Below are 27,313 nucleotides of genomic sequence, written 5' to 3'. Positions count from 1 at the left end.
GATAACCCATAAATAAAGTCTATAGATATAGTCTATATTATTTTCTTTGTGGCACCCCTTAAACTGTGCCTTCCTGGGCAGAAAGCCATATAGAAAGATTCTCCAGGTCAAAAAAATAAATAAAAAAATTGGGAGAAAATGAAAACAGATGATGACAGCTCTAATAAACCTGAGCTTTTTCACAAAGAACTAAAAATGTAAAGACTTGCACCACAGCATGATGCTGCCACCTCCATGTTCCATTGTAATAAAGGGGTGTTCAGGGTTCTGATTTCTATTTGTAAAACCTTCTTTTTTATCATATGCGTGAGCTTACTGCATAAAATCCTCCAAAAACCTATTTAATATTGCGGTTGCAATGTCACAAAATACAAAAAAATCAAAGAATATTGATTCTGTGTATCGCTTTAATTTGAAATGTGCAAGTTTTTCCAGCGGGTTTTATGATGAAAGGAAAGCAGGAAGCTTTCAGTCATTTTTCAGGAAGAGAAAGAGTTGAAGAAAGTAGAGCGGCTGCTGTGGGCTCCTCCTCCTCCACCCCTTTCTGCTGCTATATAAAGCTTTCACCCTCCCACACTGACAGGACTTCACTCACAGACATCCCATTAAGGTTGCACTGTGAGAACCGCTACTCTAAACTTCTCCTTCTTCCCCTCCAGAAAAAGACAAGAAAATGGTGAGTATTGCTGATAAAGACGCTTAATTCATTTCATCAAGTTAAGAAAATGGATCCTTTCTATTAATATTTATATATTTCAGTGAAGTTTGAATTGTGACTCACTGTTTCCTGCTTTCACACTTCCTTTCTCTTGCTTCATGTTGCATCTGGGCCCCCAACAGTAGCAGTGCAACAGAATGCCAGCCTGTCAAGGTTAACTGTTTCCATATGTGGACTGCTTGTCTGCTGGGGGACTGCTGATGTGGCTTTGTGACTGTTTACAGAACACTCGTGAAAAGAAGCTCAGAGCATAACTTTACATGGAGGGAACCCAGAAAGCTGGACTTTGACTTTTGCAGAATGAATGCAAACAGTTTGGATGTTGTAATGTTTGAAGTTTACAGGAACTCAGGCCGGTTCTGCTGGTTTTTGACTACAGGAAAAGGAAGCTTTTAACAACTGCCTCGATTTTTAAATGAGGGCCCAAAAATTGTTCAGTGGGGCCCGTCAATAAGCCCTTCCAGCTCTTTCCTTTTCCTGCGTAGCACAAAGATCTACTGTGTTTGACCTCCATGCCTGACCTGATTTCAGGCGGGACAACATAGACGAAGCAGATGATTTCCCTCCACCCCCTTCACCAGTCCCTTCTTTGGCCCGTGAGGCCAAATCAGCGCAGCGTGTCGCAGCACGCCGCCACACCCCACATTCCCTCAAATCTGTTCAGAAATCACCTCCTAAAGATTTTTTTTTTAAACTAATCCGCAGATAAACTTCTACATGCGATTAGTTGATGAGGTTAGTGGGTTAAAGGCGAGCTATGTGTGGAGGGAGCAGCACCAGACTCAAAATAGCTGCCTGTTATTGCCAAACATAGCAGCTGAGGACCCCTCCCCTCTCCTCTCCTCTCCTTTCCTCTAAATGAGCATTTTAAATGCTCCAAAACGACTGTTTTCTCCTCTTTGTGCAGCTAAAACAGGACCCAAGAGGGATTTTTAATGATTCTCTAACTGCGATAACAATGTTATGTAAAAGCTTTTTATCAGCAAAGAGTCATGCAAAGAATTTCACGTCATTGCCTCACTGTTTAGAGCAGCAGCTAAACATAGCTGGCTCAGAATAAACCCTGAGTTATTGATTATAACTATATGGAGCTAGCAAGAACAGCTTCTCAAACAAAACAAAACTTTCCCTCCAAGCTTGCTTCGACGCTCTGTTTGCTCACACCCGTCACATCCTCAACCATCACCCTACCTTTACAACCAGCTAGATAAATACTTTGGCAGGGCGTGGAGGCACTTTTGGCCCCTGCAGACAAATGATGATTTTGCGATAATGAGAAGCTCCTCCCCCCCATTCTTTTTTTATAATCTGTTTTTAGTGCCACTACTTTCGACTGTTGAGTCATACGTGTGAAGCTGTGGTTGATTTCAGATCATAGAGACGTTTCCTTACAAACGCATTCAAATCCTTTTTTGGGAGCATTAGAAAACGGCCAACTTAGTGGGTTTTAATTGGATGCAAAGTTAGTGTGAAACTGGATGGTGTACATCCACTGGAACATGAAGTTCCAACAGTGAAACACAGGGTTGACAGTATGATGCTGTGGGATGTTTACATCGCAATCTTAGCAGTTTTCTTTTAATGTTTCTTTGAATTTTCTTTAAGATGCATATTTGTCTAATTAAAAGTACATTATCTTGAACAGGATGTCACCATTATGATACATGGTGGTGGCAGTATGATGCACCATTAAGAGCATCAGATTGAGAGTATTTTATTAGATCCATAATTAGACTTACTTTGAGTAGACCATTTAAATATATGAATTATTGGAGCTTAAGCTGTTCTATTGTTGCTTTTGCTTCATATTTAGGAGAATTGTCATGTTAGAAGGTTAACATCATGGCACAAGGTTGCCTAGAGGTTTTTTATGCATCATCAGCATGGCATGATACTGCCACCACTGTGTATCACTGTATGGAAAATGTATTCATGGCTGCTTTGTCAATTTTCCTCCATTTAATTTGTACTGAATGCAGAATAAAGGGTCCAGTTTTGGCTTCATCTGACCAGATGGTGTTCCTGCCCATATATTCCCATTTAGAAAAAGTTTCTTATGGCTTTAACAAACCTTCAGTGGGTCTAAATAGTTTTGTAGAAGACTGTTTTGGCTGCAGTGGAAACTCCTCCCTGTTTTTTTAAGCGCTCAACTGACAGCTTCAGCAAGTTCTTACAAGTTTGGTCTAAATCTAATTAAAAAATCTCTTTGTTCTTTCTTTTTTTACTTTTGCTTTGCACAAGAACCCAAAGGAACCCATCTGTTTATATTGTTTTTCTTCTCCTCCTCAGAGAGAGTGCATCTCCATCCATGTCGGCCAGGCCGGTGTCCAGATGGGCAACACATGCTGGGAGTTGTACTGTCTGGAGCATGGCATAATGCCCGACGGCCAAATGCCCAAAGATAAGCCCAGCGGTGGCTACGATGACTCATTTACCACCTTCTTCAGTGAGACCGGGACGGGGAAGTACGTTCCCAGAGCCATCTTTGTGGACCTGGAGCCTACCGTCATTGGTGAGAACCTCCACCGCTCTCTTTGGGGGCAAAATGTCCCCTGTTAACAGCATTATTGTGTGTGTGTGTGTGTGTCAAACCAGCTTTTCTGGTAGCATATTGTAAAGTTTAGAGCAACAAAAACTTGTTTTCAGATGAAACAAAAGGTAGATTTCCAGTGAAAGAAGGTGGAACCTTTCAATAGTCTGTTAATGGTTTGTTTAGTTTGGCGCATGCCTAAAACAATAAGCAAACATAATAAGTCGATTAGCAACTGTTCTTTCCATCAGTGGTTAGACATGAGAGAAAACTTGCTAATATATGTTTATTATTTGACAGGAACACATTTATTTCTGTAACATCTACATAAGAAATGCCATAGAAATCTTCAGATAGTTAAACTAATGTAAACATAAATGTAAACCGATCATAAAGCATAACTTAGATAATAAGCCCCTCCCATGTCTATTTATATTAGCCCCACACAAACTGTTCAAACTTTTTATGGATAAGCTCCACCCACCTTATGTTTAACTAAACCAATCAAATTTACTTTCTTTGCCACACCCCATCACCTTATCATGGCTCCACCCACATAGATTTAATTAGCCGAGCCTTTACGATTTGTTAGCTTTACTCCAATCAGTTAGCCCCAAACCCTAATTTCTGTGGAGAAAGAAGCACTTTCCAAACTGATGCAGCTTTAACCTTTTTTCGAACCGTTATTCTCTTTCAGACGAGGTTAGAACCGGAACCTACCGTCAGTTGTTTCATCCTGAGCAGCTAATCTCAGGAAAAGAAGATGCTGCCAACAACTACGCCCGAGGCCACTACACTGTTGGAAAGGAGCACATAGATTCTGTCCTTGACAGGATCCGCAAACTGGTGAGAAGGATAATTAAACAGTAGTGGTTAAGACTATAAACCAGCTGTTAACACTTGAAAACCCTCCAATGTAAATAAATGAAAGCAATTCTGCAATGAGAATTACAGAATTTCTATCACAATATTCATTTTTATCAACATTGTTTGATACCAGTTGGGTAAAGGAGGGTTTACAGGGCAAAGCCTCTTCACATTGTGTTGATTTAAAAATAGTTTTCAGGCAAAAACTGCCGTACCACTTTGACCAAGAGAAACAAAGATATGCCAAATCTATAGCCTATTTATGTTTTCACACATCTTCTGATTGATTGTGTTATTGGTATTGTTGTAAAGACTTTTAGCAAATCTGGTTTATAATGATGTCTTTTTGGCAGACTCCTCTCTACAAAAGGGAATTGATCTGAATGTACAAAATCTTCTTCTACAAAATGCCCTTGCCCTTACAAGGGCAAGAAATGCATCGTCAGTTTAACTTATCTTTTTGTTATGATTAAAATTATGTTTCAGTCTTTTCTCCCATTGTAAGTTGTGTCTTGTTTTTTTCAGTCCGACCAGTGCACAGGACTCCAAGGGTTCCTGGTTTTCCACTCCTTTGGAGGAGGAACTGGTTCAGGCTTTACCTCTCTGCTCATGGAGCGTCTATCGGTAGATTTTGGCAAGAAGTCCAAGCTTGAGTTCGCAATCTACCCAGCTCCTCAGGTGTCCACAGCTGTAGTTGAGCCCTACAACTCCATCCTGACCACCCACACCACCCTAGAGCACTCCGACTGTGCCTTCATGGTGGACAACGAGGCAATCTACGACATCTGCCGCAGGAACCTTGATATTGAACGTCCGTCGTACACCAACCTGAATCGTCTCATCAGTCAGATTGTCTCCTCTATCACTGCCTCCCTTCGCTTTGATGGAGCATTGAACGTAGATCTGACAGAGTTCCAGACCAACCTGGTGCCATACCCTCGCATCCACTTCCCCTTAGCCACCTATGCCCCGGTAATCTCTGCAGAGAAGGCTTATCACGAGCAGCTCACTGTCGCAGAAATAACCAACTCCTGCTTTGAACCGGCCAACCAGATGGTGAAATGCGATCCCCGTCATGGAAAGTACATGGCTTGCTGTCTCCTGTATCGCGGTGATGTTGTGCCCAAAGACGTCAACGTGGCCATCAGCAACATCAAAACCAAGCGCAGCATCCAGTTTGTGGACTGGTGCCCCACTGGCTTCAAAGTGGGCATTAACTACCAGCCTCCAACTGTGGTTCCGGGTGGCGACCTGGCAAAGGTGCAGAGAGCTGTGTGCATGCTAAGCAACACAACAGCCATTGCCGAGGCCTGGGCCCGACTAGACCACAAGTTTGACCTGATGTACGCCAAGAGAGCCTTCGTCCACTGGTACGTCGGAGAGGGAATGGAGGAGGGAGAGTTCTCAGAAGCCAGAGAGGACATGGCCGCCCTAGAGAAGGATTATGAGGAGGTTGGCATTGACTCCTACGAAGAGGACGAGGAGGGGGAAGAGTATTAGTTGTGACACCTGAGAAACCTCATTCAGAAGCTGAATGAGTGCTGTTCTGTTTAATGGTGGCTTACAGACCATTTTTAAACGCTGTTGTATAGCAGTTTTAACAAGTTAAATCCCATGGTGTTTCGTTTTATGAAAAACTAACTCCTAAAAAAAGGAAAATGTATTTTCTAATAAAGCTATTTACACCAACATAAACTGTCTAAATAATTTTTTTTATCCTTAAACTGAGACAACTCACCTTTCTGACATATATTTCATCAATGAGTAAAATTGGTAGGTTGAAATTGAACCCCAGTCGGCCTCGGCAGATGGCCGCTCACACTGAGCCTGGTTCTGCTGGAGGTTTCTTCCTGTTAAAAGGGACATTTTCCTGTCCACTGTCGCTACAAGCATGCTTAGGTTGAGGGATTGCATTTGAGTCAATGAGTCGATGCAATCCACTGGTTTTCCTTAGATAGAAAACTTCGAATCAATGTGTCTGTATGATCTGGTGAACTGTAAAGAGCCTTGAGATGATAAATAAACCGAATAAAAAAAAGAATACAAATTTTTTACCAACAAAGACTATAAAGCAAAAACTAATATTGGAACAGCTAGATTGATGAGATGAGCGTATTTGGCCACCAGATGGCAGTGTAGACCTAATATGAGAGGACATGAATCATTACATTATGGTAAAATGAAAAGAGATAGTCCAGACAAATGACATATAAAACATTAATTCAATCAAAATCAATATGATGTATATTTATAGATATGTAAAAGCCTGACCTTTGAGAGAATTTTGAATACTTTTTAATTAGCAAGCATTGAGAGAACTACATAAATGTTTAACTCGGTATAACCTCTTGTAAAATAAATCTCAGCTGTGAAATAAGTTGAGTGGAAATTATACAATTTTTTCTTAATGTTTTTTGAAAAATGTTCTCCCCACTAGTTATATTTTCTGTAGAGGAAATAAGTTGGCAAAGACTAACTTATTTCCTGTAGCAGGTTTCAATTTCTGAAACTTTCTTCTGCTGCCTTTTCTTTCCCTCCTCTGTGGACGAGGCCTTCATATTGGCTCTGTAATTGCTTTGATATAATTACGGCACAGTTCAAGCCTAGTCTCGCCAGTGTTGGACAGGGGATTTAGAGAAGGTCGCGAAGGAAAGAAGGAATGATAAATGCAGCTACAGTCCAGCAAGTTCTACTTCTGCATAATTTTCAGTCAACACTGTAGCTCAGTCGACGGTTGCCACTCAGTCCGTCAAGAAGAAGATAAAAGGCATCGCTTGAACAGATGAAAACCACTAAAATCTCAACTTTCATTAAAACAGGTTCTCTTGGTTGCAACTAACTTTTAAATTTTGGATTATATGAATTGGAAACCAAGTGAGCCAATCTTTTTAATCCCAAAACTCCAGGAAATGAAAGATGTGTTTTAAGATTTACATTATTTCTATTAACAATAGTTTAGTTCAATTCATTTTAGTCATATAGCACCAATTTACAACACTTCAACTCAAGTCACTACAGCGTCAATCAAATCATCCGGACAGATTTGTTAAAAGTTTTCAATCTAAGGAAACGCAACTGATTGCATTAAGTCATTGACTTGCAGAATTTACTCCTGGATAAGCATGCAGTAGACATTCCCTTGCATTGTGCCATTGACTGTTCAGCAATCCCTCACACCAAGCATGCATGAAGCAACAGAGGAAAAGAAAAACTCCCTTTTAACAGGAAGTAACCTCCAGAACTAGACTCTGTAATTCAATTGGAAAAGCCAGGAGCAGACCCTCAAAAGGTACATGGAAGTACTGTTCCATTAATACTTTCAATGTAAGAAAAGGTCATGTAAACTAGCGTTATAGGTGGCTCTGTCTAGGAAAGAAACACTGATAAGTGGATGGGTTCTGAGCTACATACATAAACATTTAGTTGCAGCAAAACAAGCTTATATCTCTTTCCAGTAGAGAATTGGGCCTACACACCGAAACATACATCCAACTCTAACGTCTATAATTGAAGTTGTGTAAAGGAAGCAACTGTGATGAGAAAAAGCAGTGAGAACATAAAGTTAGGGGTTGAACTAAGAAATACTGTAGACTTAGAGAATAGAGATAGGATGAAGCAAACTGAGGAAAAGTGTTGCCTTATCCTCCAGTAGTCTAAGCCTAAAGCAGCATACTTATAGAGACAGGTGAGGATAACCTGAGCCACTCCAACAATAAGCTTTAACAAAAAGGAAAGTTTTAAACCTACCCTTAAAAGTAGACAGGGTGTCTGCCTCATGAACTAAAACTGGTAGTTGGTTCCACAGGAGAGGAGCCTGATAACTAAAAGATCTGCCTCCTATTCTACTTTTAGGAATTCTAGGAAACGCTAGTAAACTTGCAGACTGAGAGCGAAGTGCTCTGTTAGGAACATAAGGAACAATCAGATCTCTGATATTAGATGGAGCTTGGTTATTTAAAAACTTGAAATTAATCATTTTAAATTCTGCTCTATTTTTATCAGGGAGATAAATGGAAACTAAATAGGGAGAATAAAAAATTTTCATTTTTATTTTCATCTGAACTTGAATCAATGCTTTGCATCACCTTAAGGCTTTTAAATATATTTTGTGGACTTCCTGATAACAATTACAATACAAACTTGTTTTATTTATTTTTTTACATTACTAAGCTATTTGAATACCCTCCAACTGACTAAACAGCGTCTCTTACAAAGATTCTAGTCCGAAGATGATAATTTATGTCTTTTCTGAATTTAAAAGCACAAATATAAACTCATGCAGGTTCAGGTCCTGAACCTGCATGAGTTAAACATTGCTTAATCTGGATTTATGGACAAATTTAGCTAAATACCATTAAAATAATAGTGGAAATTACCAACGTCATCTAATAATTCCATGAATTCAAAGCATATAGCATATATAGGGAAGATTGTCCCTTGCTTTGATACATGTGCTAACCAGGAGCTTAAAGACGTTTTATTGTTAAAAATGGACTATCATTTTAGGGGCTCTTTTTAGTTTTTTTATTTACTTTTGTTAGTTCTCTCTTATGCTAACATTATGAATCCGTTTTTATTGGTTTTTCCTCAACCCTTTTATCAGTTTTTATATTTGGGTCTTGCCGTATTCTATTATGCGTTAGGGGTTTTCCATATTAGTTCAGTTTGTTTTTCTTCTGGTCAGTTGTCTTGTCTATTTCTCTTGCTAATTTCAGGAATAAAACAGGAGTAAAACCTTTGCTGATGTAAAATCGTATAACCACACTTTATCCTTCCACTAAATTTTCCCCTATGAAGGTTGGACAAACACCCAGCTTTTACAGTACTGACCATTTGTGACTTTCCCTCAAATGCAGTCAATAGCATTTAGCATCAATAAAACATTAAATTGCTCAAATTGTAATTACAAACATACATTTGCTAAATAGAAACACTGCAATTTTGATAAAATGTTTTGATACTCTGATGATACTGAAACTTTAGATTTCGCAAAACTGCAAAGGAAATGCATTTTTCACAGTCAGGTGATCTGTAACTGGACCTAACTGCCATTTAAAAGGCATATTTTCATTCACAATGAGACTGGATATTTTTTTATACGGTAGTTAGTTTGTGACAATGAGCCCAGTGAGCATTAGAACTGTGGCTGAAAAATTTATATATCTACATCTGCCAATACCATGCTGTTGTTTGCTTAAACAAACATATTTGCGTGCAAGTTAGTTGCATTTCTTAATTATTAGAATTACCACAATTGAAACAAAACTACTTTTTTTTTAAATTAACACAATATTGACATCGTTTTGCAGGTATTTGTAATGTAATTGCAACTAGTGACAGTATGTATTCTTTTCATTGACTGTATACCTCTAAAAAAAACTTCAAGATAATTAAAACTATCTTGCTTTTATTGGATTTGGGTCATTTTTCCCTTGTTTTCCTTAAACTTAACTTTCCATGGGTAATTATCGGATATAACAGCTTGTGTTCATCAATGACTTTTTACTGCTTCCCTTACCTGTAAAATGTGCACATAAGTCCCTCCTGAAACAATGATGGCGTAGGGCTAAACATACAATTTTACATTTAAAAATTTTGCTCTTATGTGTCTGATCTAATATTAAGTAATTTTGGTTTTCATTAGAACGGATCCCCAGCCATCAGTTCTGATTGAAGCCTGAAATAATTGAATATTTCTGTTGTATTTTAATGCATGGAGATGTAATAGTGTATCACAGCATCATTTGAGCAAGAGGTATGTGTTGTAAGGTGGACAGGTGTTCTTTTCATTTGGTTCTTTTAATCAAAGTAAACCCCAATGAGAATATTTCAGTAATCTTTAATAATAAAACAGCAAAAGATTACAACAGCTTTTTCATCATTCATCCAAAATTAATTGCAGTTTCCAGAAAAGTAGTACAAGCCAACAACCTAAGTTTCTTCTCTAAACCAGATTTTTCTCTTTTTTTCCCATCATAAAGCAGGTATAGATATGGATTTGTGGGAGTTATATCATCCATGTAATGTTAGAAATATTTTTTTGTGTCCACATCTGACCGCTCAGGTTACTCGCCTCCATGGTTGGCTGTAAATGCCGCTTGGTTGTTTACTTTCCTGGTGTTTTTCATATGGAAATGAACTCCAAATGCTGAGCGCACGTCGTCCAGAACACTCATCCTGTGATTAATGGCCCTCGTGTGAGGCGGACGGTAATTGTGCGACTCGTTCTCTTACCCACAATCACGCAGAGGAGTTCACTCTGTTGCTCTGGACACACACAGAGCTTTTAAATGAAGAGCTTTATGAACCCACACTTTAACTAGGACATATTTCAGAGAAGAAAAGATCCTCAAGCGGCTGGGAGTGCACTAACTCTACTGGAAATGTGCACCACACGAACAGGAAATTAGTTTAAAAGCAAAACACTGTTTGAGTGTTGACATTTAGGGAAACTAAAGAAACATTAAGGGACTTAAAAGTACTCCCAATGAAGGTTGCATGTAAAAAGAAATAAACGAAAAATAAAAAAACACATTTTAAATGGCAGAAAATATGTAATATTGTCACCTGGACACAAAAGAAAAACACCACAAAACTGGTGCGACATTTAAATAAAAGCCTACTTTTAATAGTAATAAATAAATAAATCTGTACAAACACCCAGAAGACTTAAGAAAACACACTTTAACCTCTAAGATTGCACATTTAGTTAGAGTTACTGCTGTGTACAACAAGCCGAGACTGAGTCACCCCGAAATGATGTCCTAATGTTAAAAAATGAGGATAAACTATACACTCATGGGTCAGGCTTTTCTATCTTAGACCTATGATTGAGTACACGGACCTATTGTTGGTAAAAAAAAAAAAAAAAGAAAGAAATATAACATTTAGCCACATAGGAGTACATTTCAGCCTAAATCCTCAGAAATGTTTTAATTAATTACAAATATTTGCAAGAAAAAACTTGGAATATTCTCTGATGTTGAAAAATGAAAACCAACAATTCTTTACAGAGGGGATGAATTGTTGTCTGCAATATATAAAATACTTATTTTATCTGTAACAGCGGTTCAGGTGAGCTAAACAGAAAGAAAATATCATGGTTGTGTCCTTTGTGGACTGCTGTTGTTTTTTTGTTTTTTTTTAATGAGTTTTCAGTTGCTTTGCGTTTTCTTGGTCATTGGTTTCTTCCCCATTTTGTGTCATTGTAGTTGCTTTCTAGCCATTTTTTCATGTTACTCTCTACTGCCCCGTTGTGCCAGTCTCATCTCCCCTAGCTTCTAGTTGCTTCTATCCACACCTGCTTCTTGTCAGCTGATCAACCCAGTCTCCCATACATATGCTGAGTTTGAATTCAGGATCTGCATCCTCCGAAGGCCAGCTTCGTCCGTTTACGTCATTACATGGCGCTAAGGTCTATTCGGATTGGAAGACACCTCGGTTGCCGAATATTGCAGCCTTCTGTTTGCCCGTTTTGAAGGACAGGTCTGGTGTATCCTACAGTAGTAGCCATTAAGAATTTCCCACTTTCCTTCTCTGGTACTTGGCTGGTCCTTACAAGTCCGGTCAGGAAGGAATAATCAATGGATCATTATTTATACCTAAAAACTAATGCGTTCACAGTGGTTTATTTAATTCAAATCAGTAATAAACTGAAACCAATCATTTTTGTCGAAATCCCTGACGAACAGCCATTTTTGCCCAAATATAAGTGATGTCACGATGCGGTAAGCTTAGCGCCATTCTCCCCGCTTTACCAGCAAAATCAATGGGAAGTACCAGACACAACTGCAATCAACAATTACTTAAGATTTCGAGAGGACTTCACCATTGAAATTGACGAGAGCTATAGTAAAATAGACAATGCCCATGTGCATGGCAGATGCATGTTGTAATACAGTGGGTAAAAGTTTCACCTTTCCAATTCATGATGCACCACAGGGTCATCGTTGGATTGACAAGTTGAAGAGGTTCGATTTTCGAACTTCTGGCCAGAGAAAAAACACCTAATATGTAGCCAGCATTTCAAAGATGTTTTCAAGATGACTTGGATAATAGCACGTAATGGCAAACACCAGATACAGCATTGGGACTTGCTCAACAGCGGATATCTCTGCAGGGTTGGGATTATAAATATGACATTCATGACGAATGTACTGCCGCTGAAGCTCCTCGAAAATGTTATTAGCACCCAGAACACTAGTGAGAAGTTCGGTTTCCATTCTTTGCCTTCTTTGTGCATCAACTATTGTTGCTGGGGAACAGAGAGAGGGGCAGTGAATGCATAAGAAGACTCGAACTGTTTGAATCAATAGCCGAAACTCTTCCGGCCTCCTAATTTTCATGAACATCCAGGGTCCCAGTGCAGTTAGCCCAGATCCTTGGAGGACGCAGCCTCTGAAAGGGAACACCACCCATTCTCCTCCTGTGCTGGTTTCTCTTCATTACTCCATTCCTACTACATGGTCCTCTTGAGTGTCTCTGTGTTTTGGTTCCTGATTTCCCTGCAGGTCATTGATTGGATTTAATCTTCTGTTGCTACCACATCAAATAAAACTGCAAGAACTCATCTCTGCCTTTGGGTCCTCAACCAACTTCCACCCAACCTTGACAGAAAACATTTAACCCATTATTTTCAACTTCCACTGGCTCTCCCCAACGATTAGAAGCTAACAACTGATAACATTAATTCAGATGATATCCAAAAATATGTTTTTTTTTGGTTTATTTTAAAGAACCACATACATGTTTTGAGAATAAGCTTAATTTGAGATACAGTATGCTGAATGTTTTTTCAGGTCTTTAACACAGTATTTAACTCACCTATATAACTTGAAAATGAATCAGCTCGATCACTGAATAGGTCATGTGACCCAGATCGCCACTTTATGGCTGTCTGAGTGCCCTTTTAACACGAGAGCTAACTTTACCTGCTTTTCTCATGGTAGTAAAGCTCTTTTTCCAGTAATATTCATCAGGTTCTTTAAATCAGAAATAAACCTTCATGCTTTAATCTGAGCTTGGCTCCTTCTGCTCTTAAAGGCATACTATGCAACATTTTTCAGTTAATTAATGTGTTCCATAACGTTTTGGATGATTAAATGAGTCATTTCAGGTTGAACAAAGGTATTCTCGGCCGCCCTGGTGGTCTGTAGGGGAAATACCGTACTTGCAATTGCAGGAGCCCTCGGCCCGCACCCACAGGCTCAGAAGTCTCCTGCATCGCGAGAGTCGGTCTTGCTTTACGGCGAGAACTGCTACATGCCCCCCAGTGAAAGGCATACTCGTTGCTAGCGCAGTGGCGATATTTGTGCAGTTATCATGGCGGAACCAGCAAGAAAACAGTGAAAGCCCATGTCGGAGCAGGCAAGAAAGAGGAAAAGGGCTCTCTACCGCAGTAGACATGGTGATTTATTGCGTTCTTCTGTCTGCTAAACTCAAAACAACCGCGCCTGAAATGACGGAGAAACCAGGAGAACAGCTGAGCATATTTACGACAGTGCACTTTTACTTTCGCCCTCTGGGGGGAGCCTCACTGGAAAATCAACTCCGGTTGCATAGTATACCTTTAACTAGCCCAGCACAAAAAGAGAACAAAAAAAATATTAGGTGTGTTCGAGTTCAAAGGCTGCATCGTCCAAGGACCCGGCCTATCTCGACTCGGTCCATCGAGGTCCGTGAAAATGAAGAGATAGGAAGAGTTTTGGCTGTTGATTCAAACAGGTCCAGCCTTTCGCGGCTTTTACCGCCGTACGCTCTGTCGCCTAGCAACCGGGAGAGTTGACACACAATGCAGGAAAAGAATGAATACCGAACTTCTCACTGCTGTTCTGGGTGTTAATAACATTTTCAAGCAGCTTCAACAGCTGAACCGTATCAGATTTATAGTCCCCAACACTGCAAATATATTAGAATCTGTCCTAAAATATCAGCCAAACCCATTTCCACAGGAACAGATAAACACATTTCAATAAACTGAACATTACCCGCCACATATGTGATTCAATATGCATTTAAAACAACTATGTTCATTAAATTCAGATTAGATTAGATTAAACTGCACTTCCAATATTCACCACTGTTCGGGCGCCAAGTACCTTTTTCCTCTGAGTAGGGAGAAGCCGACTTGCTCGCATTGAATCACGGGATATCTAAGGCTACCTAGGATACACCGGACCTGTCCTTCAAAATGGGCAAAACGAAGGACGCATTTGTCGGCCGCCTAACGAGGAGTCTTGGAACCCGAACAGACCTCGGTGCCGCGCTTTTGTGTAATCGGCTTATGAATATGGCCTTCGGAGGATACAGCGTATGAATTTGAACTCAGCAATAGATTACCAGCTTAAATGACTCTCTCCAAGAGTAAGATTGTTTTTTACATCAACTCATTAAAACCTATTTCAGTAAATAGCCATAAAGTTACATACGCTTACAAGCTACCGTTTGCAGTCTGCACTATGAGATAATGTTTTTACTTTTGCGGCAGCTTCACATTAAAGTTACAGGTCTAGTGCCTTAAGTGGCTAAAGGTTAAAAGGTCCTACTATATTAGTTCATTTATTGTTGAGCATATCAGTTTGGCAGAAATTAAAGTTTAACTTCATAACTAGATACCTCTGAACACATGGCTGTGGTGATCGTACAGTTGTTGGAGTTCCTCAAGGACTAACTTCCAATCTTTAGTAAAAGTTAGCAGGAATTTGAAAACAATGTGCTTGATATTAGGTGCAAGATCCAAGTTTAAAAATCCTCGACTGCCTTATTATCTGACAGCTAGCAGGGGAGATACGTTTTACCGTAGAAGCTAAGCATATCTGCAAAAATGTAGGACTCCTCTTGCAATTAAAGCAAGATTGTTATAACTTGAAAAGATATTTAAGTTTTATGCAGTTGGATTCTCCCCAAATAATATTGTAAAAGTTTGTAGTGTGATATATTAAAGTTAAATCATAACTTTTTTGGTGGGAAATATAAAATATTACAATTTCTGGGTATATTCTTGGTACTTCAGCCAAGGAGGTTATGTTTTTAGGAGAGTTTTCCTTAGATAGAAAACGTTGAATCAATCTGACTGTATGATCTGGTGAACTGGAAAGTGCCTTGAGATGACATGTGTTGTGAATTGGTGCTATAAAAAATAAACTGAATTTAATTGAGTTTGCATGTTTGTTTGTCTGTCTGTCCACAGGGTAACTTGAAAGTTGTGGACAGATTTTAATGATTTATCAGAGGTGTACATCATGCCAATGAACAATCTATAAAATTTTGGTTAAGATCATAATCTGGATAAAGTCATTTTTTACATAATTCTCTAACATAGCAGTTCCCAACTAAACCAGAGGGTGGCAGTAGTGACTATTAACAGCATCGGCATTGGACTCAAAAAATTTCGGAGGTATTTCACTGATGACAAAAACACAAGAAAAGGGAAGGTTTGTTAGAAGGTTTGTTAGCAGGATAAATTGAAAACATATCAATGCATTTTATGGATTTTTTTTTTTTTTTACCAGAGCTGCGCCTTATGCCAAGGAACAATTCATTTAGATTTGGCAATGACGATGATGTGCATGTTTTACCTATATGTGTAAGTCACAATATAGGGCAGAATTTATGCGCTGTCCGAGTGCTTTCCTAGTATTAATATTGCATATTTATGCCCTTTATCATAAAAAATGTTTCTATTTTTTTCACAATCAGAGAATATCCAAGTCAAACTTGAAATTTCTACATTTTTTGCATGATGATTTTAGGAACTTTTAAAAACTCGGTTAACAGACAGAATCCAGCTTTCAGGTTTTAGGCCTAATTTCACAACAGAAAAGGAATTGAAATGTCCAAATTACTCATCAATGTAAAAATATCCATACATCTTCTATCAGGGTAAAAAAAAAGAATAGTTTGCGGTTAAAATATCAATATTTGGCACCAAGGTTTTCTATTTATTATTGTAATCTATATACATTTCACCTCCAGGTGCTACACTCTGTGATTAAACCTATTTTTTGTTTATTTAATTGTAAAATACTTTACAATTAGATGAAATTAATAAATAAGGTCAATACTTTTTAAATTAAAAAAGAAGACAACAAATGAATCTCATTGGGGGTAAATGAGGCCTTACAATTCTCAGTCAGGGCTGATAACAACAGTCTCGCTAACAACACTGAATATACAGCGGCTGCACTTTGAGAGCATTTTATACAAGTCTGATATGTCACAAAGAAGCTTATTTTGTCCGTCAATAATGGTGCTACTGGTATAAAACACACATTTGGTTTACCGCACACATTAATAAGCCCCCTTTTCCTTTCATTCGTCGTCCCGCTGTTCAAGTAACAACGACATGTCGAGCAAGCATCCTGTGAAGTATCCAATTAGGGACTGAGTCAGCTGGATCTGGCTGCGTGTCGACAGGAAGTGGCCTTCGTCCGGATAGATCTGAGTTAGGCATGAGAATTAAAAAACAAGGTCAATCAAAACTTTTTCTGCCCAGACAAGAACGAGGAACTTTAAATATGCAAAAAAAAAAATAAATAAATAAAATTATTTTCATTGAACCTGAGGATAAACTATTCAGTTTATTTTATCCAATATATATATATATATATATATATATATTAATTCTGTCGCATTACATTTGGTTAGAATGTGTAGATGCTGCAGAGTGACAAGTCATAAAATATGAAATGATTAAAAATAATTTCCTAGCCAGAATGAATATTTTTTCTCATTGCAGTTCAAAATTAGTTCATGGTCCAGACTAATTGAACCATGTTCAATTAGTCTGAAGTGGTCCTTTCACAACAGGGTCGTAAATTGTCCGAAACCAAAAAAGAAGGATTTTGTGTTGATTTATCAGCAAATTCTGTGTTTGGATTTCAAGCTGACTCTCCCACACTGGGATTGAAGTGGGATTAGGAACAATTTTATTAAATCAGATTATATTGGATATTAAATGACTTGCATTTAATAAGTGATTGAGTGTAGAAATGGCTTAATGATATTTTATTAAGCATATTACTTTAAGAATACAACAAACAGCAAATGAAAACAAGTGAAGTCTAGTAATTTTTCACACTACAACTCATCTGTTAATACATGTTAACCTGAATCTAATCAGATCTTTTATAAAAATTGTATTTAATCAATGCGAACTGAACTGAGTGTGATGATCATATGTTTTGGGGTTTAAATTTTAACTTTTGTTTTTATTGTTTTGTTTATGTTTAAAACTTCTTGCCATATTTAGCTTATTTCTGTTTTTTGAATTTTGTTAAAATTGTGTTGCAAGTATAATTTCTTTAGGTTCAATATTTTGTTTTTCTTCACTATTTTTTTTATTTTAGTTAGATTTTACTGCATTTATAGTTTACTCCTTGATTTGTATTTTCACTTTCCTTAGCTTGGTTTCCTCTGTTAATTATTGCTAAAATGGTCTTGCCATATTTGTCATATTTCTTTAGGTCTCATACATTTTTTCCTGTTTTTTGTGTATCTAATTTAACATTTATTTCATTGATACTTTCCTCCTTGGTTTGTAATGGTCTTTGTGTCTAGTTTAGTTTTATTGTGTTTTTGTTATTGGCCTTTTCTCAGTCTATTATTTGTAGAATCCTCAACTGTTTCAAACCCCCATGATGAACTAACTTATATCTAAGGCCATTCTTCTTCCTTTTCTCTATATAGAAGCTTCTCCATATGTATTATTAAACCACTCAGATTTTCATTTTTGAACTTTTTGTCTCCATTTTTAGTGTTAATCTCAACATACCAAACATGTTATTGAGTTTTAATTGGATTACATCAATCTGCAAACATTGAATTTTAATAGGATTTCTGTATGGAACAGAAATCAGCTAAATTTACAAACAAAGTAGCAATTTCAACCAATTAAAGCTGCCAATCTACCGATGAGCGGGGTTTTTACCTGCATAGTGTAGTTTGCCCCAATCTTTATCAAGTGTTTGATGAGCTCAGCTGAGTGTTGGAAGTGAACGTTGGCTGCGCACAAAAACACAAAGACACTCATGTTAACTGTTAAAAGATTCTTTTCACATAAAAAATAAGATGGACTTTATGATTCACGTTACAGAAGTAAAGATGCTGCAAAACATTTCTGTGTGAGGAGGATGATTTTACCGTCAGCCGTGCCATGGGCCAGAAACAGAGTTCCTCCCTCGATGCCTTTCATGTCAAGCAGCACTTTGGATGCCTAAACATGGAAAATGTATTAAAGCTGTTAAAACTTTGGGAAAAAAAATAAAAAATAAAAATAGAAATACCAAAAACAAGGCCAATTGGCAAATCCTAATGAAGGTATGACACAAAAAACAATTTACTTAGTTAAAAACAAGAGATAAAGTGACCCAGAAATTCCAGCAGACTTTCAGAATAAGAGCAGATCTATATTATGCACCCTGAATAAACATAAAATGAGAAAGTACTTTTTTGTGTGCTTTTTATTTTCACAAAATTGTGGGTTGTCAGGTTGTTTTTAAAATCTTGTTTAAATATGATGAGTTTTAAAAAAAAATATACTATTAGATTTCTATAAAAATGTAAACTGGCAGTTTGATTTTTGTCTTTTCTTCTTATGTTAAAATCCATGTTTAAAAGGCCAATTAAATGTTTTTTTCTTACTATCCAGAGTCGTTGAATCACCTGAATATTTACCAGTATTTGGTTTGAATTTTTTGGCGTATTTATTTGTCATTTCTCACTTTATATTCAAAACCCGATGAATTAACTTTATTAGGAAAATGTTGTCTCTTTGACATTTAATAAATTTTTTTTTTCAGAATAATGAAACAGATTCCGTTTTATTCAAAGGGTTATAAATGAGTTTTTTACATTTACAGTCCTTCTTAAATTGTATTAAAACTCATGTTTTACTTTTTTTAAGAGAAAAAAATCAAATAGAGCTCATTTGGACCACTTATTGAGAATCTTTTTTATTCTTCTGAGGGTATCTGCAACAGTGATGGCTCCACATTTTTCTCTCTAGGTACTAGAGGGAGGCTAAGCATTGAACCAAGGAGGCTATGAAGCATGCTTTGTTTTTATATGCACACAGATAAAAACAAAAACAGAGGTATTAATGTTAGTAATCAATAGGTGGTGTTCTGCGATTCAACACAACCATACAACAATGCATGTATAGAAAACAATGTAATATATAAACTAACTATAATCATGTAAATTCAGCAGCAACATCCGGTGAAGTAGATGTAAGGTGATTAATACGTACATTATTGTTATTATTATAGGTAAAATTACTTAAAATCGATTAGTTAAATTACTTAGTTAAATTGCTTAGAATGTAAGCAAAACACCCTATATGAAATGGTAGGGGAAAAACTAATTTGGCCAAAAAAAAAACATTCAAATAGGGCCAAAAAAATAAAATAGCAGTAATTCATAGAAATCGTCAGTTAAAAATAAAAGCATATGAACAAGTGGGACGTGTATCAACCACATGATTATTTCAAATTAAATCAAAGTTGAGAAAAGTTTATATTATGATTAGAAAGAAATCCAATTTTTTTTTCAGTAGGTTTTTCAGTAGGTTTTAAATAAAGCCGGCTAAATTTTGTCTGATCAGATCATGTTACATTTGCTTTTTTTTTTTTTTTTTTTTATAAATCCAAAGCATATCACGCCTCCTGCTGTGAGAGGCACCAAAATAGAGCAGCGTGGCCCAGTTTTAAGCAACCCACTTAATAGGGAAAAATACACTGCAACCTTCACATTGGGGGAACCTCTAAGCAATGATTTTAACTTTAAACCTTGGATTTCTAAACGAATTATCTTTTTCTTTACAGAAAACCTTTATATCTTTGAAGATCAAACACAATAAATAGGCAATTCTTGTTCTCTCTTGCGTTAGTGTTTTTTAGAGATCCGTGGTGTTTCTGATTTCGTGATCCTGATCTCAACCAGTGAGCCTACCTGTTCCCCTCTGAACGGTTTGCCTGAACTGTCTTTGGACTCCTGGACATCTGATGTGGTAATGTGGCCTTTTTGTTTAGTTGTTGCATGTTTTCTAATTTTGGCTTTTCTTTATTTTTGAACTTGTTTTCTTGTTTTCAATTTTGTGTATTGCATGTTTTTTTTGGATTTTGTTTGGAGGCCACATTGCCACTCACACCTGGACACGCCCACAGCAACGGCACAGGTGTTCCACATCAACCAAGCAGCGTGCCGACTGGGACGCTGATTTAAAAAGGCAGCTGTTTGGTTGGGGAGACAGACACCGGACATGGGAAGGTTTGGTTGGGGAGACAGACCGGACATGGGAAGGCCGATCTTGGAGGGAGCCGGACGGAGCGGGTGAGAGAGAAGCAGCGGGAGAGGTTTGGGGACTGACGGTGGAGGCGCGTGTTGGAGATGACCTCGCTAAGGCCAGCTATGCTGGAGAGGCCCACACGCGCAGCGTACCGGAACGAGGATCCAGCGCTGGGGTGGACGGTGCCCTCCATTATACCCGCCAAGAGTGCGTCTTTTAACAGACTGGGCCATTGACTCTGCTGCTCTTCACCATCTGTATTTTTATCTTTCTTTTTAACCCTTTTCCCTTTTAACTTGTCTTTTTATCTCTTTTTTATTGGACTTTAACCGATTAAACTTTTTAGAGCCCTGCTCACAATCGCTGCAGTCTGTTTGGTTTTTATGGTTTTATTTAAGACGATTGCACCTCTCGGGTGCCACACTGAACCTGTCTGTTTAGAGAGTATTTGTTACGCATTTGTGTTTTTGGTATAATTATGACTTCATCCAAAAAAAAAAGATAAATAAGATGAAGGCATAACCTTTACAGCTTTAGTTCTGTGCTAGAAAGGGTAACAGTTGCAATGCAACAGCAATAATGCTGTAAGGGTTAGACCTGCTGATTTGCAGCTCTCCCTGGTGCCCCCTGCTGGATGCTACATTTAAAATCATCACCTTAAAAGGAAGTTGCTGACCCACAGATGGCATTTCACCTTCGGCTGTGTAATAAAAGCTCAAATGTCAACTCTCTTTACTATGCAACATTCATCAACAAAGGGAAGTAGACTTATTTGTCTTTAATGGTGACTTTTTTCTTTTTTTTTGTAGTTTAAACTCCAGATGTGCATGAATTCCTACAGGGAAATAAAGTAATAAGCACCAAGATTATAATTAGAAAGAGCAGCTTACGTGGTATCTGCTCTCCTCGGTAGAAGGCAATCCAAAGTACCTCTCGGAGAAGGCAGAGGCTGAAATTGAAGCAGGGCGAGGTTGATTAAAGTCCACTCAACGACACACTTCTAATAAATGTCGGAGCTTTTCATCTTAAAAATTCTCGAAGCCTAAATCCCAAAAGGCAGAGCTAAAGTATAATTAAAGTCTCCCTGCCTTGATGAAACAATGTGAAAGATCTGGAGGTTTGGCACCAAAAGCAATAAGTGTTTTACCCACCGTACATGGTCCAGTTAATGATGGGAGCCTGAGCTGCTGCACATCTAATCAGCCTTTCTGAATTCAGCATCATCAGAGTCAGGTAACCCCCATAACCCTGCAGAGGACAGGTGGATTCAGAAAATGTATGGAGGAAACATAAGATAGTAAGAAAACTAAACCTGGTCTGTAAAAGTCAAATAAAGATGCAGTTTACAGACAGAAACGATGATTTTCACATTACTGACTGATATAGATTGATTTATCCAGCTTTAGTCTGACGGACAAACCTGTCCATAAACTCCAACACGATTCCCATCGACATACGGCAGCCTCATCAGAAAGCTGGGAGGATAGAAAAAAACACACACACAAAAAAGTAACTTTACAAATTTTTGACATAACCCAAGGTTCTCTAAATATCACCACTGTTAGAATTAGAGCTCCCTCTTGTGGTGAGCAGCAGGCCAGGTAACAGCCTTTGCTGGGCCAGGGGCTAGATAATAAGACACGGGCCCCTAAGTTTATATTTCCCAAAATTCCAACACCAACAGTCCCCAGTTAACACAAGACACAACACAAGACAATATATTAAAACTATGCACTCTATAATACATTAAGGAATGTGATACAAAACACAGTGAAACAACTAAAAAAAAACTGATGAAACAACTACACTCAATAAAAAAATACCCCAGGGAAATTAAATTATTATTGATTAATTAAGAAAGAAACTTGATGATAAAAAATGAACTAAACAAAAAAAAAAAACAATACAGCAACCAAAGAAAAACAATAAAACAACTAAAATAAAACGGGAAAAAAACAAGAAATTGATAAGAATAAAACAACATTAAAACAATAAACTAAAAAACAGGAAAAATAAAGCGACTAAGGAAATAGAAAATCACCAGAACAACTAAAATGACACAGTAAAAAAAAACAACGTAAAAAACAATTAACTAAAAAGCAGAAAAAACAATAAAGCAACTAAATACAAAAAACAAGTAAGGTAAAACAGAATAAAAAAGAAATACAGAAAATAAATTATACAAAAAGGATATGTAATTGTATTTAAATAACAAAAATCTAAAAACATAAAATAAAAGCTTGAAAAAATACTATTAGAAAAAAACATGATATAAAAAAACGTTAAAGTAAAACAGGAAAAGAGCATGCTTACTCTCAAAACATTGTTTTACTCAGAAGTTTTTTCAAGTTTCGTTTCTTGATTGAGTTTTCTTTAATTTCCATTTACAAAATGTGTTCTTTGCTTGCAGCAATAAAAGAACATAATTCCCTTTATAGCACGGAGAGCAGGCTGTCTGTAGGTGAAAGCGACCCTGCTGGTTGAAGCGTTTTCCTCAGGTCAGAGTCGTGGCTCCATTTCTATATTTAAGCGAGGGAGCGACTGTGTGACCCAGAGCAGAGTTTCACAGGCTGCATTTTCCTGGCTACATGTAGCGCAGCAAAGCATTCTGTACTTTAGTGGAGTTAGTGGAGTACTGTTGAGTTTAAGGTTTTATACAGTAGCTCAACAAAGCCTTGTCGCTTGTTGCTACTGTATAAAACCTCAAATTCAAGGCTATTCCTGACATTTTGAATTGAAAAAGCTTCCTGGATGGGAAGAGAAACGTCTTCAAACTTGGAAACAAAGTCCAGCGGATTGTTTTTGACTTTTGTTGGAATGACTATGACCTTGATGACTGAGAATCTTCACCAACAGCTCAATAAGTTCCAATTATGTCAATGGTTGTCTTTAATACAACTATGAGGGGGATTTGGAAGCATATGTATTTAATATTACTATCAAAATGTCTTGATATACATCCATAGTTGGAGGGAATGGTTCTGGGCCTCTGATATACCCTGATTGACCTGGTTGCTGCAGGGCGTTAAGAACACAAGAACATTTGAGACAAGGGTCCTTTGGTACTCACATAGGAGCTGATTGTCCACTTAAAGACTGCAAGAAGCACAGGTCCTGTCATGGCTAAACAAACCCAAACCATCACGCCCCCACCACCATGCTTTAAAGTCTATATGGGATCTCCATTTAGTCTAGCCTAGTAAACTAGCCCCACCCACCAGCGGCCAAAATCATTTTTGCCAGTGGTCTACCCTCGATCAATGCCCCAGGCCCTATATCTGCCGGGCCAATCACAACACAGAGATGTGTTTTGAATTTCTGGATGCAAAGAGGGCGGGGTTTTGAGGGCGTGACACTGGAGAAAGCACAACAAGGAAGATGGCAACAACTATTGAACAGTAGCATCCACTGCAGCATGGAGCGCTCCATTGAAAGTTAAAAGTTCTCTTTTCTGTTGCTCAATGAAAGTACGTTTTAAGATCATTTGGGGCAAGAATGTTATACTTTAAAGCGTCATTATATGGTCAATTTACCAATTTAATGCTTAATTAAAAAAACAATTTCCGAAGTTGATAGGACCACGGCAACCAGCCAACCTCCGGGGATAGTGGCAGCCAGGGCTAACCGCAGCTCGTCTGCAGTGGCCCTCTCTCGGCATAGTCGTGTGTGAAGGGTGAAGGACCGCTGGCTATGATGGCGATTTTTGACTCAGCTTTGGAATCAGTTTTGGAAGGATTAGACTTGGGTTTTTCATTGAAACGTGAGCAGGAAGAGGCTCTACGCTCATTCATTTTTAAGAAAGACGTATTCGCCGTTTTACCAACAGGCTATTGGTTTACACTCCCCCACCAGCTTTCTGTCGCACTTCCAATGTCACAGTCAGGTGCACTCATTGGTCAGAGCGTTGGCCAATAGGCACAGACATGGTTTGAAAGATAACGGGTTGTTCTCATCAACAATCTTCTGATGTCTCATTCATTGCGGCCAGACTAAATCAAACATCTAATCTCACATTTAGTCTGGTTTGTCAGGCTACATTTAGTCTATTTCAGACGTTTTGAAGATCATTCATTGAAATTTGCGAACCAAACTGATGCTTTCATACTGTACTTTAGAGAGAGGTCTTTTTTAACGATTTTTAAATCATCTTTTCATAATATTTCAATTAAGAGTCTGTAGCTTTATTTTTTTTTAATTGCACTTATTTTTGGAAGCATTAGCAGGGATGTCAGCTGCTAGAAAAACAGGCAGAGTGATGGACGTTAATTAACAAGAACAGCTGCTACTCTAAGATGTTTGCTTAGGCATTGTGTTAGCAAAAACCGGGATGCTGTAGTGGAATATAAAAAAAAAAAACATTTAGCATTTATAAGTCCATGTTGTTTAACTTGAGTTTTAACACATAAAAAAACATGAAGTAGACTTAAGTTCTTGATTCCAGTGATAATAAATGAATATTTCTTTATATTGATGTAATGCTACATACTCCAGAGCTGCAATCTGGTCCTCCAGATCCACCGTTCTGAGTCTGTGATAAGGCTGCTCCAGCGATCTGCACAGAAAGCAACAAATATCAACAGGTCTAATCTGGAGCAACTTTCTACGAAACTTGTCAAAAAATATTCTCGCACCTTTGACCCCTGAACCCGGGTCCTCTGCCATCAAACCGGGCCACTATGATCTGGTGTGACACGGCCAGCGCCCAATCCCAGTCCAGTGCAAATTTCTCTGTTGCTGTATGTTCCCTGGGAATGCTGCCTCTGTCAGAAAACATGTCCGACTTACTACATCTTTAGAAAAAAAATTATAAACAAACAAAACATATAATAGCTATGAACAGTATTTTTGATTCCCTGTTGTTTTGCTAGTTAAAGGTGCATTGCGCAAATTCAAATACTGAACATACATGTTCTTACAATTGCCTGACTTGTAAAATAATTTTTCCTTTTTTTCATCCTCTTTAGGCTCTATTAGTCCATTTATGAAAGTGTGAAACACACAACCCGGCTGTCATTTTAACTTTTCGATAGAGGACTCTGGAACTTGCGCTCCGTAATTCCAACAGGCCATGAATGTCTCTCAGTTCGCATTAAATACGTCAGCAAATGCATTCGGGTCCAGTTAAAGTCCCAACAGGAACCTCATCATATTTATTTTTGTTATAGTAGGACAGAAAAGTCAAGTTTAGGGCCAGCCATCAGCCACTCTGTTGTTTCTGACTTCAGAAAGTGATGAACATGTTCTTCTATTTCTTATTTTGAGCAGCGACTAAGAGAGAAGCTACCTCTACTTCAATTCCTACAGGAGAAACTGTGCAGTGAGAATGCTGACATAAATCTTATACTCGTACAAGCAGCATTTAAAGCACATGCATGCATATTTACATGCATTTTTTTATATTCTTGCAGATTTAATCCCATGAGGCTTCCAATATATCACAAACATGAGTTTATACATCTTCTCTGCGCTCACTTAGTTTCTCCCCTACTCCTGCCTTAACCCGTTTCTGTGCGCTCATGTCAAATTTAGTCACTTTAACAATATATATCTGGTTAAAAACAATCGTTTGCGCTTATTGTTTTGGATAAATGTAGAGACAGACTGATACGTCTGTCTGCCGATATTTTTGGCTGATACTAGACACTAAGATTTGTTGCTGTGAAGTTTGTATGAAACAAACTGGGAGATAATGTTGCTTCTCCTTGTCGAAGCGAGGCCTGGATCATAATAAAGCGACGAGGGCTCACATGATGAGGAGAAGGCCGTAGAGGTTGGACTCTGAGAAGCCCGGAGGACAAATGAGCTTCAGAGGCAGCTCTGCAGGAAGAGAGAGAAACATTAGCTAGTGGGGAGGTGACCCAAGGAAGGTCAAAGAAAATTAAAGTAGGTCGGGACGGCAAGCCAGGCACAGTAGTAGAGAGTGTCACATTCAAACACTAACAGAATCCATTGTCATGTCATGTGTGTTTTAATTATCTGTGGAGCTCTAATGCAGCTGTTAAGAAATCATTTGTACCAAAGTTGTCAATGGTGATATTCTCGAATACGGTCTTAGCCTTCCTTCTGGTGTCCAGCGCCGATCGTAGGGGGAGGTTGCTGTCCAGGATGAAGTATGCTGTGAATAAGAAATGAAAACAGCTGTTTTTCCTTAGCTCAAGGATTAAAACAGGTCTTTTTTTTCTGAAATGGCAATCTGTGATGATATAATATTAATGCAAAAAAGCATATCCTCATTAGTACCATGACATGGTGGTGATAAAATGCAAATGATTGCATTTAGAGGTGGGAAGTAAGAAAAGAACGACATAATCTCTATATGATTTCTCTCTTTAACTTCAAATTCATAGTTACAATTAACAATTACTCATGATTTCCAATTATTTTCATAAACAAAACAAATGTCTGGATAAAGGGGGCTCCAGCGGGAGTCAATTTGCAACAGAAATGCATCCATTTTGCTGTGAATTAAGCTACTGAACTGGTACCAACTACAAAACAGAGCAAAGTGTCCTCCTCTTCGGCTTATTATAGAAAATTCTTTAAATTTGTCGACTTTAAGAGCGATTTATTGTAAATTTACCATTAAAGGTAAAAAAATTTCAGCATTGCACTTTTGCTCTTAAAATTTAACTCACTGCAAAAAAAAAAAAAAAAAAAAAAATCGCTGTACTCTGGAAAAAAATTGTTCCGAAATTTTATAACTAGAAATTTCCCGGTAATAGAGTATTTAATGCCATGATCAAAAATTTGTATTGAACAGTTTGACCTATTTCACTAAGCTGACAATTGCTTATGCTAAAAAAAAAAAAAAAAAAAAATTTCTGATTATGGTTAAGCATACAGTCACTAGTGATCAACGACATGTCAATGTTGGCATAATGTTACTATACTAGGATGACTATAACACATTATA

At 37.8% G+C, this 27,313-nt stretch overlaps 2 protein-coding genes across 3 annotated transcripts in view; one reads left to right on the top strand and one right to left on the bottom strand.

Annotated features, from left to right (window-relative positions):
- The first annotated feature begins 534 nt into the window (after nucleotides 1-534).
- On the top strand, nucleotides 535-5,746 carry LOC107086463 (tubulin alpha chain-like). The gene is made up of 4 exons (XM_015377409.1): nucleotides 535-676; nucleotides 3,008-3,230; nucleotides 3,946-4,094; nucleotides 4,641-5,746. The coding sequence occupies exons 1-4, from the start codon at nucleotides 674-676 to the stop codon at nucleotides 5,613-5,615; spliced, it is 1,350 nt and encodes a 449-aa protein (XP_015232895.1). The 5' UTR covers nucleotides 535-673; the 3' UTR covers nucleotides 5,616-5,746.
- A 9,717-nt stretch (nucleotides 5,747-15,463) lies between these two features.
- The window catches only part of LOC107086444 (inactive dipeptidyl peptidase 10-like), a 102,848-nt gene continuing 90,998 nt past the window's right edge, over nucleotides 15,464-27,313 (bottom strand). For both annotated transcript variants that reach the window (XM_015377388.1, XM_015377389.1), the window contains exons 18-27: nucleotides 26,417-26,515; nucleotides 26,148-26,217; nucleotides 25,032-25,160; nucleotides 24,887-24,952; nucleotides 21,821-21,875; nucleotides 21,552-21,648; nucleotides 21,291-21,349; nucleotides 18,255-18,327; nucleotides 18,043-18,116; nucleotides 15,464-16,553 (exon numbers count right to left, since the gene is read on the bottom strand). In XM_015377388.1, coding sequence (XP_015232874.1) covers nucleotides 16,425-16,553; nucleotides 18,043-18,116; nucleotides 18,255-18,327; nucleotides 21,291-21,349; nucleotides 21,552-21,648; nucleotides 21,821-21,875; nucleotides 24,887-24,952; nucleotides 25,032-25,160; nucleotides 26,148-26,217; nucleotides 26,417-26,515 — 851 coding nt within the window. In that variant the 3' untranslated portion in view covers nucleotides 15,464-16,424. The remainder of the gene's footprint in view (nucleotides 16,554-18,042; nucleotides 18,117-18,254; nucleotides 18,328-21,290; nucleotides 21,350-21,551; nucleotides 21,649-21,820; nucleotides 21,876-24,886; nucleotides 24,953-25,031; nucleotides 25,161-26,147; nucleotides 26,218-26,416; nucleotides 26,516-27,313) is intronic.

This window comes from Cyprinodon variegatus, unplaced genomic scaffold (assembly GCF_000732505.1).
Source record: "Cyprinodon variegatus isolate N-32 unplaced genomic scaffold, C_variegatus-1.0 Scaffold153, whole genome shotgun sequence".
Lineage (NCBI taxonomy): Eukaryota > Metazoa > Chordata > Actinopteri > Cyprinodontiformes > Cyprinodontidae > Cyprinodon > Cyprinodon variegatus.
The sequence above is the reverse complement of the archived record's forward strand: the minus strand, read 5'-3'. Positions and strand labels throughout refer to the sequence as shown.